Genomic DNA, 17,808 nt, shown 5'->3' with positions numbered 1-17,808 from the left:
CCATTCACTGTGCTGTGTACTTGAAATAACTTGCTCCCCGGTTGAAATTCGAAAACGGACGAGGAGCTGTCAGCCTGCCACCTAAGAGCAATTTCACACTATCAGAGTCATAACCAGCCAATTCTAAGAATGCTATCTTGCCATTCCCTTGTACAGGCGATTCTGTCACTGACCCGCTTGCCACCCAACAGTAATTCACACCATCAGAATTACGACCGGAAAAATAGGACCCGTTACGATCACCGTGTACTCATCACTTCTGTGGCTGCTCGAGCAAGGGCCGAGGAAGCAGTGGAAATCGCGCGTGCCCACCAAGACGTTACATTCAACCCAGAGGCCGCACCTTCCATTTCTCCCAGTCTTCAATGCAAAAAGTCAAGATGCTGTGTATCGCTGGGAGCAGTCATTAATGCTGACACGGGCGGAATCATCGAGAGCACTAAGTCAGGGACGACGACTACGACGACGTATCCCTTCAATTCCCATCTGAACCCTACCGCTCACTCGGCATGTATGTCAAATCCCAGCTATCTCCTGTTATTGATGGACTCATCCATGTTTGGGGCCTGCCGTGGTTCATGCTGTACGATCATTCATAGAAGCCTCTGTAGCGTAACCTCGAGTCAGCAGAGCACAAATTATGAATGTAGAGTACCTCAACAGGGTAACTACATACTAGATATCCACTTCCACGCACAGCTTTCGTTTACATACTCCAAACACCAGTTTACTCCTCAGCATCAATGGGGATATCGGACGTAGCATCAATACTGGGATCAGCACCAACGCTCGCAATGACATCCTTGCCTCGTGCTGTCTTGGCTTCACAGTCAAGGACGAACAGTTTCATGGATGCCACTAATCCGGTCAGATGATCGTCTCTCGGGAGAAATCCGACGAGCTTATCGATCTGGAGTAGTGTATTAAATAACTCATCCCCTTGCTTTACGCGCACATCGGTATTTTCGTTGGTGTCTGGGGAGGACACCTCGAAGGCTTCGTCAGCGAGCGGGAGCGCATGAGAACCACCAAAGTCCCAGTCGAGAATCGCCAGTATACGGCGGGGGGAAGAATGGCTAGGCGTTGCATTAACTTCGCTCTGAAAGACTTCCAAGAGAAAGTAGAACATACCTCACCATGACATTCCGCCCATGTAAATCGCCATGCCGCAACACGAAGGGGTAATTGCAGTCGTATGGCTGTGCCATAAAATCATCCCTCTTGCTCTTTACAAGTTCGAATGCCTCCTCCAGCGTCAAACTGCGAAGGCACTCGCTCATATCCTTCCTGTACTCTGCTTCGTAAGCCGATAGTGTACCTTTGCGCAGCATTTGATCCATATGATGGAATTGACGGTCGAAGACGGACTGAACGTATTCACGCACGGATTCGTACCTGTTTAAAGTTGAGTACACAACGCAGATGTGAGCGAAAATGGTCATCGAAGCACTAACGGCCCAATACTGTATAGACCGAAACCGTCAACTACTCCCTGTACGAGGCTCAGCATCTGCGGAGCTATACGGTCAAGGTAAACATACCTTCCCACTCGCGGCATCCCTGTCATCGACTAGAGGACAGGAGGAACCATCTGGGGTGATTCCTCCGATCAACTTGAAGCTCGTCTTTGTCCTCATCGTACGCATTATCTCTACGACTTGGTTGACCATATTCTGCTTTTCCTCCTCTGGAAGGTCCAGCCACACGTTGTTCAGGGTATCTCCATCGATATATTCCATGGCAATGAATTCCGATCCATAAGTGCAGTTATAAGCGTAGATGGCTGGAGTGGGTATGTTGAGATCGGGGTGTTGCTGACAGTACATCATACAGCCCACAGCTGTACAAGTCTGCCATCGGGAGATGGTATCCGGATCAATTGGAAAGCGCAAAACAAAGGGAAAGGGGCGGCCAGATTCACCAATGTCGAGGTTAAGGATATGTACAAAGTTGTAACCCCCCTCGATAACATCGATTCCTTCTACTCTAGAGACGAGTTTCGAGGACAGAATCTCAGTGGGACTCGATACAGAGGCGAAAAATTTCCTCGCTGAATCAGGGATGCTGGTGAGAGAATCAGTGATGGACGGTGGAGGTTTAAGAGGGACGTCATGATCCAATAGTAACTGGAGTCCGGATGAGCGGATTGCGCCTTTCGGGATGTTCATTTTATGCAATGATAGCCTGCATCAGGAAATGAATAAAGCTATAGTCACGTGACCACTCACCGGGGATGAACTTGGCTCATGTGCCTCAATACTCAACTATCTGTAAATGGTAATTAGTTCCCATTCAACAGCCATAATTATTGATAATTTTGTGGCTAGTGCAGTGCGACCTCTACGCAGAATTGACGGTGGCCTCTCGCGTTTTAGACATTGTAACCTAGGTTGAATTCAATCGTTCCAGAGTCTTGAAGGCAATCTAACACTTTCCGTTACCCGAAGTTGCTTAGTTTGCTGAAAAAGAGGAGTACCCCTGGTGGGTGCCAGGCATCCTGCTTATTGGTATCAAGGGCTTGCCTTCAGATGGTCACATTGCGGTATCCTCGCAGCATCCTGTGCCGTAGTTTGCTAACACGGCCATTCGAGATGCCGTGGGCTTTCGAATCTCCTCAGGGAACGTAGCGTGCCAGTGGTGAATATCCCTGCGCCTATCTGCTCCCCTGAATTTGACGGCGGTTGTGTGCGGCACGGAATGGCCTGGCCTCCTTTGGATTGGTTCTGGAAGAATGCCTTTCCCAGAAAATCTGGCATCGTATACGCACTCGTTCGTGGTGCGGATAATGCGAAGAAACATAGAAGGAACCTAGCATACACAGGCGGGACAAGCCACAGAAAACAGCTACAGGGTTCTATCAAGAGGCTGTCCATTGTACAACACTAGGCAGGAGAGCGGAAAATGCGATGAATGGGGTGAGGACGAGGTAGAAATGAAACAAGTCATCTTACATATTGCACCAAGCCGGCGTCATTTCTCTACATAAAATATGCGAGTAGCTTGTCGTCTAAAGGCAGGCAACATGTTGTGAGCCACTTCTGGAGTGGAATCTAGTATCAAGACATTCTCCGTGCGCATACCGGCCCATTTAACGTTGCCAGGGAGCGGGTACATGTTGGCCATTAACCCCTTGAACCTTTGCTCGAGGTTTGGTTTATGTTGGCACACGAAGTCATACAGCTTCCCCTGGATACAGGCCGCGTGCAATTCCATGGGGTCGACCATTGAAGACTCGAGAACCTCCTTGTATACCCCTTTGAGAGCGAATATTTCTTCAACTGACTTGCAGTTAAAAAATCCATAGTCCACGGCCACATGTGGCGGAGGGTCCACATCTGGCGAGTGGACGAAGAGTCTGAGGTACCATACAGTGGGGCGGCAATTGTTAGGCTTGATCTTCAGGAAGGCGTCCAGATGCTTGACTCGCTTGCGCACCGATTCAAGCCCCTTTGCATCCATCAATGCCGTGAGACTGTTGGTCTGAAATGCATTCCAAAACATTGTGAACGAGCATCTGCTAATGAGACATCCGTAAACCCAAGGTAATACATCCTCGCCCTCGGACCCAATCCCGGTTACGAAACCGAACTCGAAATAAAGGTCTTTACAGATTGTGCCAGACAGCGAAGGGTTCGGATGGTACCCATTTAGCAGCATGGAATACAGCAAGAAAGACTTGCGTTTTGCCTCCGGTACCAATTCGTGGGGCTCCTTGTTTCTATCTTCTGGGTCGAGGTAAGGCCGGGCAATCGCTAGGAAATCCGGCTGTACATCTCGCGAATCGAAGATGTCCAGGTTCTTACGGAACCACGGGTAATACACGCCACGAATGCGTTCGGGTATCACTTCATATTTGGCTATGATATTTTCTGTCAGAGTGCCTTCCGTTTTCCACTTGTGCAGTTCTCGACTTCGGACACCCATACGCGTGAGGCCGACATACAAACCAAAGAGCCTCTGCAAGTCGCGGTCCGATGCAAATTTCGCGAATCCAAAGTCCTCCGCAGTGTCCCCATCAACGTCGTCCAACGAGCCTGTCCGGCAGGCCCGGACAAGGTAGTCGGCAGTGTCCAGAGGTCGACCCACGGCACACCGGAAGGTATGTTCGAAGTAGTCCCACTCATTCTCACAGCGATCACTGCACAGCCAAGGGCCAAGACATTTGGAGCACCTCCTTGAGGTTTCGCATGCGCAGTGTTCGCATTCTCCAGAGGGCTCTTGTGTTTTCACAGATTTAAAAGCGCCAGGCATGCCGTGGCGATCACAATCTCCGTATTCTCCGGAGAGCCCCGGGCTTTCCGAGTGTTCCAAAGCCGTGGAAATGTCGTAATTTTCTGTTTCTTCAACCGACGCGGAGTACGAGCACATGCTATGATATTCGCTGCAATCTTCTGAAGTCTTATACTCGCAATTTTCGCACTCTCCGGAGCACTCTGGAGGTTCAGTGGGCGTAAAAGCGCCAGGCATGTTGTGTGTCTTTCCTCCTTCGACTGGGTCAATAGTCCTAAGAAGTAGCAAGGTCAGCGCGCACAATCTCACACACACCGCAAGTACGCACCTGACGAAGCTCTTGCGCGTATGTGCGCGTAGAAAGTCGAATTCGCGTCGGGCAGCCAACACTCTGTGATATTGACGAATAAAAGAGGATCGGGGATTATAAACTGTAACCCCAGCAGAGGATTCGGCAACACGAGCAGCTAGCGTGATGGAATTCGTTGCCTCGCAATGCAGCAAGCTTTGCATTTTCCTCAGCACTAAGCCGAGAACTGAGACCATATCGTCATGGAGTCCATCTACATCCGGGATAGACCACGACGGGTAGACTTTCCCATGACTCCCACGAGTCCTGAATGCAATGCCAGACTGACCGAAGAACTCAAGGAAAATGGTACAAAGGAAGCAAGACAACTTGCTGCATCCCAAGTATGGATATATCTCCCTGTCCATGGTTTTGGTATCCATCGTCCTTATGATATGAAGGACAAGCCGAAGCTCCGCATGAGTTGAGAGATGTTGCCTAGAGAGTTTATTCTGACACTGCTTGAAATCGTGCTCTGCACTAGTGACACCTAAACGTTCGTTGATAAAGCTTTTGACAGAGGTAGAATCCAAGGTCTGACCCAGGCAATTCATCACGTCTGCCAGGGTGGGTAAGGTAAATGGACATGCGCGAGGCGGGAGGCTCTGCACAGGAACAATAGATAGCGCAGAAAATCCAGGAATATTGAGGGCTGCTTCTACGAGCGTATAATAGCAGGACCTCAAACGGCCCAGCCAGTGTATGTCCGAGATGAGCTTACGCCCAACTGAAGCCCCCAGACCGGAATCGAGAAGTATCCTGAGAGACTTCATATGACGGAGAGAATAGGCATGCTCAGCAAGAAGGCGTCGCCGAGTCCCTCTGTCATCCCGGGAAGAAAGGATGTTACCCAGATCACGGATATGCTCCTGGGCAAATTTCATGTAGGCATCATGAGAACCATCTGAATAGAGGCCGATGTTGCAGTCGTCACAGAAAGTTCTGTGTTCGGAATCGCCGCCCCGCGGGGAACAAGAGTCGTTATACGGAGGAATGATGTCCATGCATCCCGCGGCCTTGAACATTTGCAAATTGTCGCGCAGGCTATTTGCGTGATAATCCAGGCGGAGCTCATTATAGCATACTAATTCCTCCCAAAGCTCTTTCTCAACTGCAGGCAAACCTAAAACGTACATATATGCATGTCAACGGCTAGAAGTCTACCAGAGTACAACAATGCACATACCAATGCTTATCTGTTCGGACACAGTGGCACCGATAGCAGCGAGCAACCTTTCAAGGGAGCTAAAAAAATTCTTATCCTCCGGCTCGAAATCCTGATTACGGGAGACCAGCAAGGAAACCTTAACGTTCCCGTCAGGGCATCGACCCCCCGACTCGCGGAGTGCTACAGAGCAAACAGCGACATGCCTGTCACCTTTGTCGTTCGAAATAGCCTCCGCAAACTTGTCGAGAAAGCGCCGCTTTAGTTCGTCCTCCTTACTCTCCCTGACATCTGAATCGTCCCCGCTGACCTCGGTGTTAGTGCTACATTGAACTTCTTCTTCCTCTTTCCCCGTCTTTGGTCCAACTTGACCACCATTGCGCAGAGATAACAAGTTAACAAGACCGATGAACTGTTCGATGTTTTCCCACTGAAATATGGCCATACTGACGAAGTCCTCTCAAGAGAGTCAGACGGTGGCGCTGACTAGATCAAGAGGGCTCGGTAGGATGACTTGTGAAGATGTACGTTGGGAGAGGGCGAAATTGACGCCCAGAGGCCATCCATAGGCAGACCCAGAACACTTCCCAAATCGAAGTCGAAGATCATATGCGGACATTAAAGGGTGGTTGCAAAGTCCAAGCTGGAGTGTGACCCCAAGTGTGTCCTGTCTGGAATTTAGCACCTTGTAGGTCGAGGTCTTTCCAAGGATTATTGCGGCTCGATGGTCCAGTAGTAAGATACGTGCTTCGGGAATAACCCGCCGCCCCGGGTGGTCAGATGTACGTGACCCGGGTTCAATTCCCGGTCGAGCCCACTTTTTGCAACTTATTTTCTCTCACCTCAAAATACTCATAACACTCTTGGATGTACCGGTATCTGATAATACACTTGGATTTTTGACTAGCTAAACATTGCGAATCCGGGAAACACAGACATCTATTCATACATGTACTATGACTACTTTGCTTCAACTCTGCCTTGAACAAAACGCGCTTCCATGCCCATCGCCTGCGATCCTCTTCACCTGCTCGCGGCCAAGTCCAAGACCCAAAGGAGGCTTTGCGAGGAGCTGGGCGTATTCGGCTAGCAGAGTAGTCCGGAATGGGAGGGTATCGTCAGTCTACAATAAGCGATGCCAGTGGTGCAAAATTCAGTACAACGAAACAGCATAAAGCAAAATTCAGCGCATACGCATATTGAGATAGGATGGTCATTTAGCGAGGTAATATTGTATATGGTGGGATTCGAGAGACTGTACAGTCCTGGAACTGCACGTGGTGTGAGACGTAACGCAAAATCGAGAAATAAAACAATGGTCCTCCCGAACTCACAGTAAATTGGAGCTAAGGCAGATCTCGATACATGGTTTGTATGCACCGTTCCGCCGCTTCGACAAAACTTCGATGTCTTTCAACGCAGCACGACGTGCCCCTTTGTCAGCGTCAATGTGGTAACTCAGCATTCGGCGAGTTTCCTCAGATTCAGTGCTTTCCTCGTGAATGCGCTTCAGATGTGCCTTATATGCAGTCAGGTATGCTGTATGGAGCGGATGTTCAGGATCCCATGGTTGAACCGAGTTGGACTCAGTTGTCGGCGAGGAGACAGAATCTGGTTGCAGGAGATCGGCGAAAAACAATGCCTTGTGCTCGTCAGAAAGGAAGGTTGCATGCCCAAGCCTATCCGGACGCCAGTCAAGTAGGGCGAGTGATTCTGCGGTGGTATTTCCCTTGGTCTGCACTATAACTTCCAGGCAGGGTGTAGAACGGAATATAGTATGACACACACCTCGGCAATGTGAAGAGTAAGTCCCAATCCGGCGTCTTTTCCTCTCTTGAAATGTTTCTCGAACGTGGCAATGTCACCCTTTCCCGGATCACCACACAGGTCCAGCCCCACTACACGCCTACCCGCAGCTCGAAGCGCGATAGCAAGATCGACGCACTCTTTCGCGTCTGCCTCAGACATCCGTCGATCAATGGAAACGATCAACGCTGCCTGATCAGCTGAGAATTTCTCGATCTCATCTAGCACAGTGGTCAGGTACGTGTACCGGGACATCTGTGCAGTTGCGCGGGGAGTCGTGCGCAGTTCGAGGTAGCTGCATTCGGGGGCAGGTGTATATGCAAAACCTGGTGGAGGATTGCTCTCGGCCTTGAGGAATGAATCGAGAACATCCCGAGTGACCCGGCCCAGTGCTGATGGGGTCGAAGTGATAGCATAGATCGCAGAAAACAACGGAAAGAACTCTGATACGTCATTTAGCGTCAACCCAGACTTCAATCTTGCGACTGTCGCTGCTATTTCATCGGTGGTGTCTGCGGACAGTGTCAAATGCTCAGCGAGGTCTGTGAGTGTCTGTAAAGGGATGCATCCGTTGAGATGGGCGTGGAGCTCAGCCTTGGGTAACGATTGCAGAAAATCGACGTCAGAAGGCGACAAGGAGTGCAAAGCAGCTGCAGATGGGCCAGATATCGTTGCCATCGTAGATCGTCGGCGGTGATGCAGAGGGTATAGACGCTCGAGTCACCATCGTGGCTACATACTCAATTCCTCACTGGTGACCAGTACCGCGGTTACCACGCGGGCAGGTAGTCTTGGCACTAGACGGCTTGGGTAACAGTGACGCGAAGATAGGACGATAGAATTCTTCTCTGATCTAAAGGCTACTTGGAGTTCCCAGACAATGCAGTCTGTTAGTTCGAGGTAGGGAAAAAGACCCCATACATTGTACTACATAGGCCCTTTTGTACTGTAGGGAATAGGCACAAGTATGCCAGCACATATCTACGGAACAGATAGGATCAAAAGGCGTGCTCAATTGCAGTTGTCGTCCAAAATGTCGTCGGGTCTGTCAAACTTATATTGAGGTTTCTGTCACTTGAAGCGAGACAGGCAGGGCTATGTGAGTGCATGTGAGGTAATGCTGTCTCTGGCTGCTCCGGCATGGGAATGACCAATTAGGCAAGTGGGGAGCTAGTCTCCGATGCCTCTGTGACAAGCTACTGGACTCCGGCTCTGTAGTGAAATTCGTACTAGGAACAACAGATGGACTACAACTTCTACTTAGAATGTGATACTCCAGCTCTTAGTCTCACTCCAGCACACAGCTTCCAGCAACTCTATTCTTGTGATGCTATAACATCAGCTGAAAACAGGCAGCCAACAAGCACGTTCAGCCTCAAAAAGAGGTGAGACTCGTAGATCATTTTCTTACGACTTGCCATCTTGTCTGCCTTCGAGATCTTGCTGAATTTGAGCTCGTTCTCGCCTTGACTCTGCCAGCATGCATGCATGTGCAGAATACAACGCAAGCAGGTCACTGGCGTCCTGTTGTCGTAGTCACCCCGCGCACGGCAGGTGGTGAGCATTGAATGTTGAGATAGGCCTTCAGCGCTTCAGCGCTCGAGTCTTCGTCGATAAGCATTGCCACATCAGTGTTCTTGCCTAAATGGGACTCAGAGCGGCTGGACCCAGCATGACCTCACCTGCACTCGCATAGTCCTGCCTGTCTCGCTTCGAGTGACAGAAACCTCAATATAAGTTTGACAAACTCGACGACTTTTTGGACGACAACTGCAATTGAGCACGCCTAAAGGCAATAAAGAAAGCTGAGCAAAGCTGTCAACACGTTCCACATCGGAACGGTTCCTTTTATTGGGTAGCTATTAAGCAAGTCCGGGCGCAAGGTTCCAGAGCCTAATAGAAAGCACGATGCGCGCCAGGTTGTTTGAATGTTGACTGGTTTGAAGTTTCCAGACCACTACTGGATGACCGGTTTTCTGAATTCCCATACATAAGTACTCAAACAAAATAAGCCACAGAGAAGCTGGATTACATTGGTGGTAACATGCGTTTGTAAATGACAATGTGATCGCGATGCATCCCTTCGCGGGCCTAGAGCAGATAGGTACGCTTGTCACGCCGGACGACGCAACCCCCGGTGAGTGGTGGCGGAGGAAGAGGAGGATACGAAGGCTTGAGAAAAGCAGAACCTCAGTTGGATTTCTGTCCCGAAAGCAAACTAGCCTCGATGTCCGCCTTGTCGAGCATCGTGCGTAAGAGTTCCGAAAACTGGCCATGTAAACTTTCTGGAGGGGATATCATAAACGGGAGGCAAAGGATGTCTATCGGCATGCAAACGAAGGACATACTAGCACGCTCGACAGCTTGGATATATTCTTGGTTTGCGACCGTCATCTCGTTTTCCAAATCCTGGAGACGCTTTGCCTAGTCACAGAAAACCGGTCAGTAGTAAAGTACAACACCCAGAAGTTGATATACGACAGACTTGTTGTTCCTCGGGTTCTGGGACAGGCAAAGACTGGATCAACACCTCTATTTGCTTCGCTTTCATGATCAGGTCATCCACCAGTTCCTTCTTATTCGCTGGAGAAAAGTGAGCGGGAGCGTCATCTAAGTCAACGCAAGCTCGATGAGAAGTGGAAACCCTGCGAACCCTCAAACACTTCCGGTGGATCAAACTTGTCCGGATTTCGCTGTTTCGTGATCGGTATCTCCTCGCTGACTTGAAGGAACGTGGATCGAGTGGTGAGGTAGGCAATGGTACTCGACATAATTACAAGGAACTATCGTTCCATCGAGAATTAGCATTCTTCGACCGTAATAATAGAGCTTTTACCCTTTGTATCTCATCTTGCAGCTGCGTTATACGGTCCATATGCGAGAGATCCTGCAGCATTTGCGCTGCCCGAATAGCAGGCAGTCGAAGGACAGAGATGTCGGTATTCCAACCCGGAGGAGCCGCACTACCAAGTTGGCTAACGGCTTGCCAAGCTTGTTGATAGTAACAGAGGGGATGACATCACATCGAGCCAATCAGATACTAGCACGTCCATCCACGTGACATGATACTCCCCTATTCAGAACTTCAAGTCACTGCAGTCCTTCTCTCCGTCAGAAACATGAACACTCCCAATTATTTTCCTTACTCCTTCATTCAGCTTCACATGATTCTTCACTGACACACTTATGAGGGAGACTTTCGAAAGAACACATGGTATAACCATTCAAAGCGAAATAAAACCGAAAATCCAAGTCACGCAAGGGTTACCGAGTACCTTAGAGATCCTGTGCATACTTCTCCATAACTTTTCTCAGGTGTTTCTCGTCCCCGATGCGAGGCGTAAAGCACGCAGCAAAAGGTTTAGGGTGGGCAATCACACCGTCGACGAAACCCTTATCGTTGATTGGGGCGTTAGGATCCTGGGTAATACGGAAAGACCAAAGAAGGAGTGAAGCATTGATGAAGATGGACCGGTTGGCAATGTGTTGGCCAGGGCAAATACTTAAGTGCAAAGACACGGTTGTCAGCACCTGGCTTAGATGGAATGTGGTACGCAAACAGCCTCACCGTCTTCCGAACCCGAAACTGGGGAACCGAACGTCTTCGCGGATACGCCCGTCACTGCCTAACCATCTCTGAGGGTCGAACTTGTCGGGGTTCGGGTATACATCGGGGTCCCGAGAAATAGCCCTGTGAGGGACGGTTATTCGACGGAGGTATACCTTGGAAGATTTGGCTCACCAGTGGTTTCCGAAAACGATCGCTCCCTCAGGAATACACATGTCTTTCTGTAGTGACGATCAGCTATGGCGTAATAAATTCTACAAATTAACTTACGTAAACGATGTCCGTCTGAGCACGGTGGGCGAAGCCTGCGGATGATAAGGTCAGGGTCAATGGCGCACATAGAGACGATAGCCGTACCGAGTGTAGTGACCGGACGCCAGCGGAGACATTCAAGCATGAACGCCTGAATTTGAGGCAACGCGTTGTAATCATCGAAGGTAGGTGCTATTTGCATACATCAACAAGCTTGGCGAGTTTCACAAGCCTGGGAAACATACCACGGTCGCGACCGACGACGTTGTCGAGTTCCTCCTGCACAACGTCCTGTGCCTCAGGGAAGCGAGCGGCAGCCATGACCAGTACCATGATAGCGACGGCAGTCTAGAAATTCCATACACGTCAACCGTAGGGCGAGGCCAAAGAGGTAACGACCTACAGTGTCAGAGCCAGCACCAAAGAGCGAACCGGCGAGATACGCCATCTCCTCATCAGACAACTTGTGTGTCTCCTGGTTCTCAAGGAGGTATTTCGCAAACGAAGGACCAGGATTTCCTGTTTTCTGAGGTATCCGTCAGGATCATATGTCTAGCCAACCTAGCAAGAACTTACTAATTCCTTGGCAACACGGTTGAGCTGATCATGGAATAGTTGGCGTTCCTCTCTGCGCCACTCGTGAAGGTAGCCTGCATATCCAGGCACATACTTCAAGATTGGGTACTTCTCGACGAGAAGCGCTCCAGGACGCATTAGTGTCTGGAAGCGCTTCAACATCTTGTGAATGAGGACGATCTCAGGCGCATTCGTCTCTGTGGCTGTCGACTTGCCATACGTGACACGTAGAATGACGGATGCCGCGTAGCGGTTGGCGTGCGCTTGATGGTTCTTGGGGTTATCAAGAATGTCAATAATCACATCGCGCGCGGCTTGCATTTGGATGGGGCCATATGACTCTGCGGCTTTTGCCTGGAGGTGTGTGTGTGCAGCTCTGTTTACAACACGGTCAGGGAAGCTGTTTGCTGCATAGTAACTCCCAAGTCTCTTGCTCACCTGCGTAATCTACGGAACTGCTCGCCAGCGGGGGCAAGGATCATCCGAAGTCCACGGGACAAGATTTCACCCGCCGCAACTGCACGGGGACGATCTGCCAGCAAACCGCCTTCCTTCTCCATAATATCCACAGATTCCTGGTGTTCGCTCGGTTTCAGCTAGTCCACTAAGAGAACCGGCTGTAAGCCGCACCTGATAACGCCCTATGATGACCATAGTCCTTGGGCCAACCCGAAGCGAAATAATAGGGCCATACTCGTTGATCCATTCGGCGAACTGTTGAGATTGGCTGGAGTGCGTTAATGCTGCTGCTGCAATGTAAAATAAGCTGTGAGAGAAGAACGCACTTTTCCCTGGGAAGGGCATTTCCAAACAACCAATGACCGGGAGGACCAGGAGGTAAAGGCAGACGCCTTCGGGCCCTAAGCTGGGACCGTACGGCCTTGCCGAGGATGGCAAGGGCAATGAGGGCACCAACTGCCTTTGCCTGGAGGCCGTATTCTCGCAACAACGCCTCTAACATTTTCTAGGTGACTGTACAGATACACAGACAGTACACGGTGGAGGCGAGAGGGGAGGATGAACAGGTCGGCCAGGCTAATTCCCGACGTTATATCAAGACCGGTGACAAAGCGGCTGGATAGCTTCCTAAATTTTACGTTGAACAAATAGTTGTTAGCCGGATTTGACGTGCAGCTACTGCTAATTGCCGACAGAAGGCTGTGAGCGCTGGGCAGCAACACAGCTTGCTGATACCAACGGTGTTCATGCGTCTTTTAAGTGTATAGAAGGGGCCAAGGTGGATAACTACTGCGCTCGCTCAATACTGGCGCATCTCTGGCAAGGGTGGTGCCTTGCAGTTGCAAAGTCGATTGGCAAGGACGAAAATCGGTTGCGGTTCAGAACGCGATGGCGGCCATACATACCATAGCGATTTGGAGCCTAGCACGAAATGAAGGTACCGAGATATCTTGCCCGGTTCGCAGCCGAACGCAGTCCTTTACTGCAGGAAAAGACCTCATTTATAGCAATACACAAGTGTATGGTCAACAGCGATCTCGCGGCCGATATGTGCTGCGAGCACTTTGTCAGTCGATTTGGATTGAAACACGACCACCGCCCCATGGAAACTGAAGTCCATGATCGACTACCATCATCCCCTGCAAAGACCGCCACTTCTATCAGACGATGTTGCGTTTCTCGATTCGCACTTTCGTCAAAAATCAAAAGCTATAGTAGTATCGCCTCCGACGCAGCGCTGATAGCGCTGTCTTATGTGGCGCAGTTGCTTCACATGTTTGACCGACCAATTGGTAAGGTTTGGTTGGAGTGCTGGACCCAATGCGGCCGACAGGTACAGCTGTCACCATGTCACCTGCATAAGCTTAAAGTAGAACCAACAAGCACTTAAGCACCGACCACTCCCCGCTGTATATGTCAGCGAGCTTCGCCGCACCCTACTAATCAAGGTGACCAAGCCGAGCGTTACAGTGATTACACCGGCCGAAGAGTTATTTGGACTATTGTAACCTACCAAGCGGAACTGGTCATGTTATGGAAAACATGGGACTTCGGATTGAGTGTTGAAGGAGCTCTGCCACACTCATAGCAGCATGGTCCAGACTCCAGAGCGCGAAGATTTCATGGCGTAGGTAGCACCAGAGTTTAGCGACTTTTGAACAATGTTTTGACAACCTGCATGCGTGTATGTTGAGACATTGACATGTGGACTGAACGAAAAGCCGACGAGTTAAACGGCGTGGGGCTGCGGCCAATCGCAAAAACTGATCTGGTCGCCCAACGATAGCCTTATCGGCTCGACCAAAAAGCATACATCTACCAAATTGATTGATAACAGTTTGCACGTCAAGTCTACTGCAGGTATTCTGCTAGGTATCCAAGACCGCCTCCGGCGTCAACTGCCTTCAGAACCTCAAAGAAACTCTCCAAATTGCCTAGGACAGCCATCCACAAGATACATATCTTCTCTGGATTGCTGTCCTAGGCTGTTGGAGGAGAGGTGAGTAATGATCTCTAAAGCGCCAATAATGCCAATATTTCTTTCCATGTTGCAGATTCGGAGTCCATGGAGTACGAGTGACAATGGATGGATCTCCTCGCACAGTAAAACAATTGGTACTGGCAGAAGGTTCGAGTTGATTTCTTGTACACGTGATCGCGATACGCCACCACGATGGAGCACTTGTCACGCTATCTGTGCTTGCCGAGCTGACTAGAACAGGATCCGCTGGTGGCAAATAACATAATTCTACAGAGGCGATTTAAGAGCTCCCCATTTGTTCTATCTATCCAGCACCAATGCTCCAAAGTTTTGCTGCTGCGGCTGCATGACGGTCATCATTTTTTCTTTTTGCACGATGGACCGAATCCTTCTTTTGATTTGGATACTCTTTTCTTTCTGCTGTTTCGAAACCCTTGCAGCAAATGCGCAGAAATGGAGGTCGCGCTCTATTTACCAGGTCTATCTTACAACCGGGTAACCACATCAACAAGGAGACACTGACCGTCTCCTACTACAGATCGTAACTGACAGGTTTGCGCTTAGCGGCACGAGATACAATACGTCTTGCGATCCAACTGCTTTGCGGTACTGTGGTGGAACTTGGCAAGGCATTACCGAACATCTAGATTATATCCAAGGGATGGGATTCGATGCCGTTTGGATCTCACCACCCTTTACTAATGTCGAAGGATTCACGCCGTTTGGCGAGGCCTATCACGGGTAAGTACACATTCTTGCGTGATACACAAGAGGTGCACTGAGACTGTCATCCCCTCACACAGGTACTGGCCTCAGAATCTGACTTCCTATAATGCACATTTTGGAATGGTCGATGATCTCAAAAACCTCAGTGCATCTCTTCATTCGAGGGGCATGTACCTTATGCTGGACATCGTCGTTAACCATATGGTTCCTGCAACTCCGATTAATACGACAGCGTTCAGCTTAGAACAGGCCGGTGCTAACCCAAAGAATTTCTCCAGTGGGGTGGCGCCCTTCACTGACGTCTCATACTTCCACAAACCGTGCTGGGTTGGTGATTACTCGAACCAAACAGAAGTGGAACAGTGCTGGCTCGGGAACGAAACCATGCCATGGGCGGACGTGAACACGGAGGACGCTGGTGTCGCTGGAGTGCTGAGCCAGTGGATCAGCAAAGTCATCTCGGATATCGGAGTCGACGGGTTACGCTTGAGTACCGTGAAGTATGTCTCTCAGAGTTTCTGGCGGACCTTCACGAATCAGGCGGGGGTGTTCACGATGGGTGAGGTAGGCAGGATTCTTTCGGGTCTGAGATGCTGGGATGACCTAGCTTCCGGTAGGTAATCTCTAACAGTACCAACCATACGAGTCCTTACACAGGTAAGCTTCTACATTGGTAGTGTGGCTTGAACGACACAAATCAGCTCCGAAACAGAGGTGATGGATGCGGTGTTGGACTACCCTGCGTGGTTTAAGTTGGTAGCAGCATTTTCTTCCCCTCAAGGGAACCTATCGAGCTTGGTGGACACTGTCACGGACTCGCAGAAGTCGTATGAGAGTGGAGCATTTATGACTGGTGCCTTCCTCGAGAACCACGACCAACCTCGTTTCGGTGCAATTACAAACGATTCTGCGGTACGTATCAGTATTCCCTGTCTGTGGCACTCCGGTCTGACATGATGGAGTAGCTTAGGGCTAATGCGATAGTCTGGCCGTTTATCTATGACGGTATTCCCATTCTCTATTACGGTAATGCTATATTGAGCCGTGGAGTCTACTGCATGCGCTTATCGTGAAGTATGTAGGACAAGAACAGGGGCTCTCTGGAGGAGAGGTTCCAAACAACCGTGAGCCGTAGGTCTGCACTCATACTCTGCGCTGCTGCTCATGTCTGGTAGGCTTTGGCGTGCAGGTTACAATACTTCACATCCTTATTATAAGATGATCACGTCACTCAATTTGGCTCGCAAAGCTGCGACTAGTTCAGGGGATTATTTCCTGACAACACCAGTAATTGCTTCGGCGCTTCAGTTACACGGCGTCTCCCATGTTAACCATACGTCAACAGGTGAAGTTCTTCCGCGGTGCAGATGGACACACACTTTCTGTGTCCAAACCACCTATGCTCTCCCTATTTACCAACGTTGGTCAAAAAATCTCGTCATTCGTGCACTGGAATGTCACGCAGTCGGTGTTTAGAAGCCGAGAGCATTTAGTGGATGTGTTGACTTGTCGGGAGCACTTGTCCGCGGAGAATGGGGGCGTGGACATCGTTTCTACCAATGGGATGCCAAAGGTGCATATCGCTTCCATTTCGCAAGACAATTGTGTGGAGCTCCTGCTGACTGATGCTTCTACGTACATATGTAGGTCCTGATGCCCGTATCGGTAGTCAAGGGGTCTCCAGAACTTTGTCCACAGGTCCGTTCAAACCGTGTGACCCGGCAAGTTGACTATTCGACCTTGTGGTCGCTGATAGCTGTTCCATTTATATCTTTGGGGTTGACTGCCAGTTTTGCGTAGACAATCCTAACAAGACATGGAAGCCTGTCATACTGTAACAAATCACTTTCACAGGATACATCCTACTAATTACAGCTGTACATCACGCTAGAGATGGACTCGTTGCTGATACCCACTAGAGCCAGATAGAACAAGTACTACAAGGACAGCTCCACACGCCGCTCTAACTCGCGTGGAATTGATTCGTTCTTTATATATCAATATTACTTCCCGATCACGGGGTCCAAAACTAATGAAGACGACATCGCCCATTCCCTTAGCAAATCTGGAAGTTTCAAGAATGCCAACACGATCCCGGTATCGGGGTCGACCGAATTCAATGGTGGGAAGGTCAGCATCACACTGGGAGAGATGGCGAACCAACCCAGTGGTTAACCCACAAATATATTCGTTGGTCGGGTATAGCGCATAGAAATACCCTCCAACGATGGAGACGAATTTGAACGAGTCCATCTCCGCGATTGACTGGGAAGATGGCTCGGCGCTTTGTCCGCCCCGCTGACGGATCGAAGGCCGTCAGCGCGGAAGACAGAATCAATTATGTACATTCTTGTACGACCGCGTGCTTATATTAATAGCGTAATGGTAACTGTGCTTGGGTATTGTGAGCGACTGTCACCGTGAGAACGACTTCGACGGGCGAGCTGTTATTTTACTTCACCTGGGCAGCGACCAGCAAGCATCGCATCTTCCACGCAGCCCCAGTCCACCGACTCGCCTTATTTTCTTTGTTCTGTCGACGTCGATCGTCTGTCGTGTCTTTCTTTTTCGTTTTTTCCCTCTTGTTTTTGAATGCAAGTTCCGTTTTTTTAAGCTTCAAGATGCAACCCGTCGAGGACACCCACCTTCTCACCCGCATCCAACACGCCGTACAGTCGATCTCTGCAAAAATACGT

General features: G+C 49.9%; 6 protein-coding genes and 1 non-coding gene across 7 annotated transcripts; 2 read left to right on the top strand and 5 right to left on the bottom strand.

Annotated features, from left to right (window-relative positions):
• Positions 1–727: 727 nt before the first annotated feature.
• On the bottom strand, positions 728–2,213 carry F5J12DRAFT_915226 (uncharacterized protein; the record flags this gene model as incomplete). The annotated part of the gene is made up of 4 exons (XM_051749144.1): positions 1,542–2,213; positions 1,455–1,492; positions 1,137–1,395; positions 728–1,099 (listed from the first exon to the last, which is right to left on the bottom strand). Exons 1-4 carry the CDS (start codon positions 2,166–2,168, stop codon positions 728–730), a joined length of 1,296 nt encoding a protein of 431 aa, XP_051596154.1. The 5' UTR covers positions 2,169–2,213.
• A 1,225-nt stretch (positions 2,214–3,438) lies between these two features.
• On the bottom strand, positions 3,439–6,464 carry F5J12DRAFT_746940 (uncharacterized protein; the record flags this gene model as incomplete). The annotated part of the gene is made up of 3 exons (XM_051742086.1): positions 5,766–6,464; positions 4,563–5,702; positions 3,439–4,508 (listed from the first exon to the last, which is right to left on the bottom strand). Coding segments are annotated over exons 1-3 (2,634 nt in total), but the record flags the coding sequence as incomplete, so codon positions are not given.
• Positions 6,463–6,560, top strand: F5J12DRAFT_t183. Its single transcript has one exon. It is a non-coding gene; the product is annotated as a tRNA-Pro (tRNA).
• Positions 6,561–6,616: 56 nt separating this feature from the next.
• F5J12DRAFT_856995 (Metallo-dependent hydrolase) lies at positions 6,617–8,644 on the bottom strand. The gene is made up of 4 exons (XM_051746724.1): positions 7,531–8,644; positions 7,079–7,201; positions 7,006–7,015; positions 6,617–6,867 (listed from the first exon to the last, which is right to left on the bottom strand). Exons 1-4 carry the CDS (start codon positions 8,226–8,228, stop codon positions 6,715–6,717), a joined length of 984 nt encoding a protein of 327 aa, XP_051596152.1. The 5' UTR covers positions 8,229–8,644; the 3' UTR covers positions 6,617–6,714.
• A 794-nt stretch (positions 8,645–9,438) lies between these two features.
• F5J12DRAFT_413816 (uncharacterized protein) lies at positions 9,439–10,592 on the bottom strand. Its single transcript, XM_051739301.1, has 6 exons — positions 10,387–10,592; positions 10,204–10,333; positions 10,036–10,133; positions 9,899–9,974; positions 9,583–9,835; positions 9,439–9,526 (listed from the first exon to the last, which is right to left on the bottom strand). Exons 1-5 carry the CDS (start codon positions 10,444–10,446, stop codon positions 9,741–9,743), a joined length of 459 nt encoding a protein of 152 aa, XP_051596151.1. The 5' UTR covers positions 10,447–10,592; the 3' UTR covers positions 9,439–9,526; positions 9,583–9,740.
• A 1-nt stretch (position 10,593) lies between these two features.
• On the bottom strand, positions 10,594–13,059 carry F5J12DRAFT_413858 (cytochrome P450). Its single transcript, XM_051739302.1, has 11 exons — positions 12,732–13,059; positions 12,577–12,673; positions 12,385–12,521; positions 11,947–12,322; positions 11,774–11,896; positions 11,616–11,718; positions 11,476–11,562; positions 11,389–11,423; positions 11,293–11,339; positions 11,119–11,241; positions 10,594–11,052 (listed from the first exon to the last, which is right to left on the bottom strand). Exons 1-11 carry the CDS (start codon positions 12,905–12,907, stop codon positions 10,827–10,829), a joined length of 1,530 nt encoding a protein of 509 aa, XP_051596150.1. The 5' UTR covers positions 12,908–13,059; the 3' UTR covers positions 10,594–10,826.
• A 1,703-nt stretch (positions 13,060–14,762) lies between these two features.
• F5J12DRAFT_726359 (glycoside hydrolase family 13 protein) lies at positions 14,763–16,912 on the top strand (the record flags this gene model as incomplete). The annotated part of the gene is made up of 11 exons (XM_051741715.1): positions 14,763–14,864; positions 14,925–15,127; positions 15,190–15,345; positions 15,391–15,676; positions 15,730–15,769; positions 15,825–16,024; positions 16,078–16,138; positions 16,195–16,243; positions 16,288–16,399; positions 16,458–16,685; positions 16,760–16,912. The coding sequence occupies 11 exons, from the start codon at positions 14,763–14,765 to the stop codon at positions 16,910–16,912; spliced, it is 1,590 nt and encodes a 529-aa protein (XP_051596149.1).
• Positions 16,913–17,808: the final 896 nt, after the last annotated feature.

The sequence above is a fragment of the Pisolithus orientalis genome, assembly GCF_024613125.1.
Source record: "Pisolithus orientalis strain OTSU chromosome Unknown F5J12scaffold_42, whole genome shotgun sequence".
Classification (NCBI taxonomy): domain Eukaryota; kingdom Fungi; phylum Basidiomycota; class Agaricomycetes; order Boletales; family Pisolithaceae; genus Pisolithus; species Pisolithus orientalis.
This window is presented reverse-complemented; position numbering and strand designations above follow the sequence as displayed.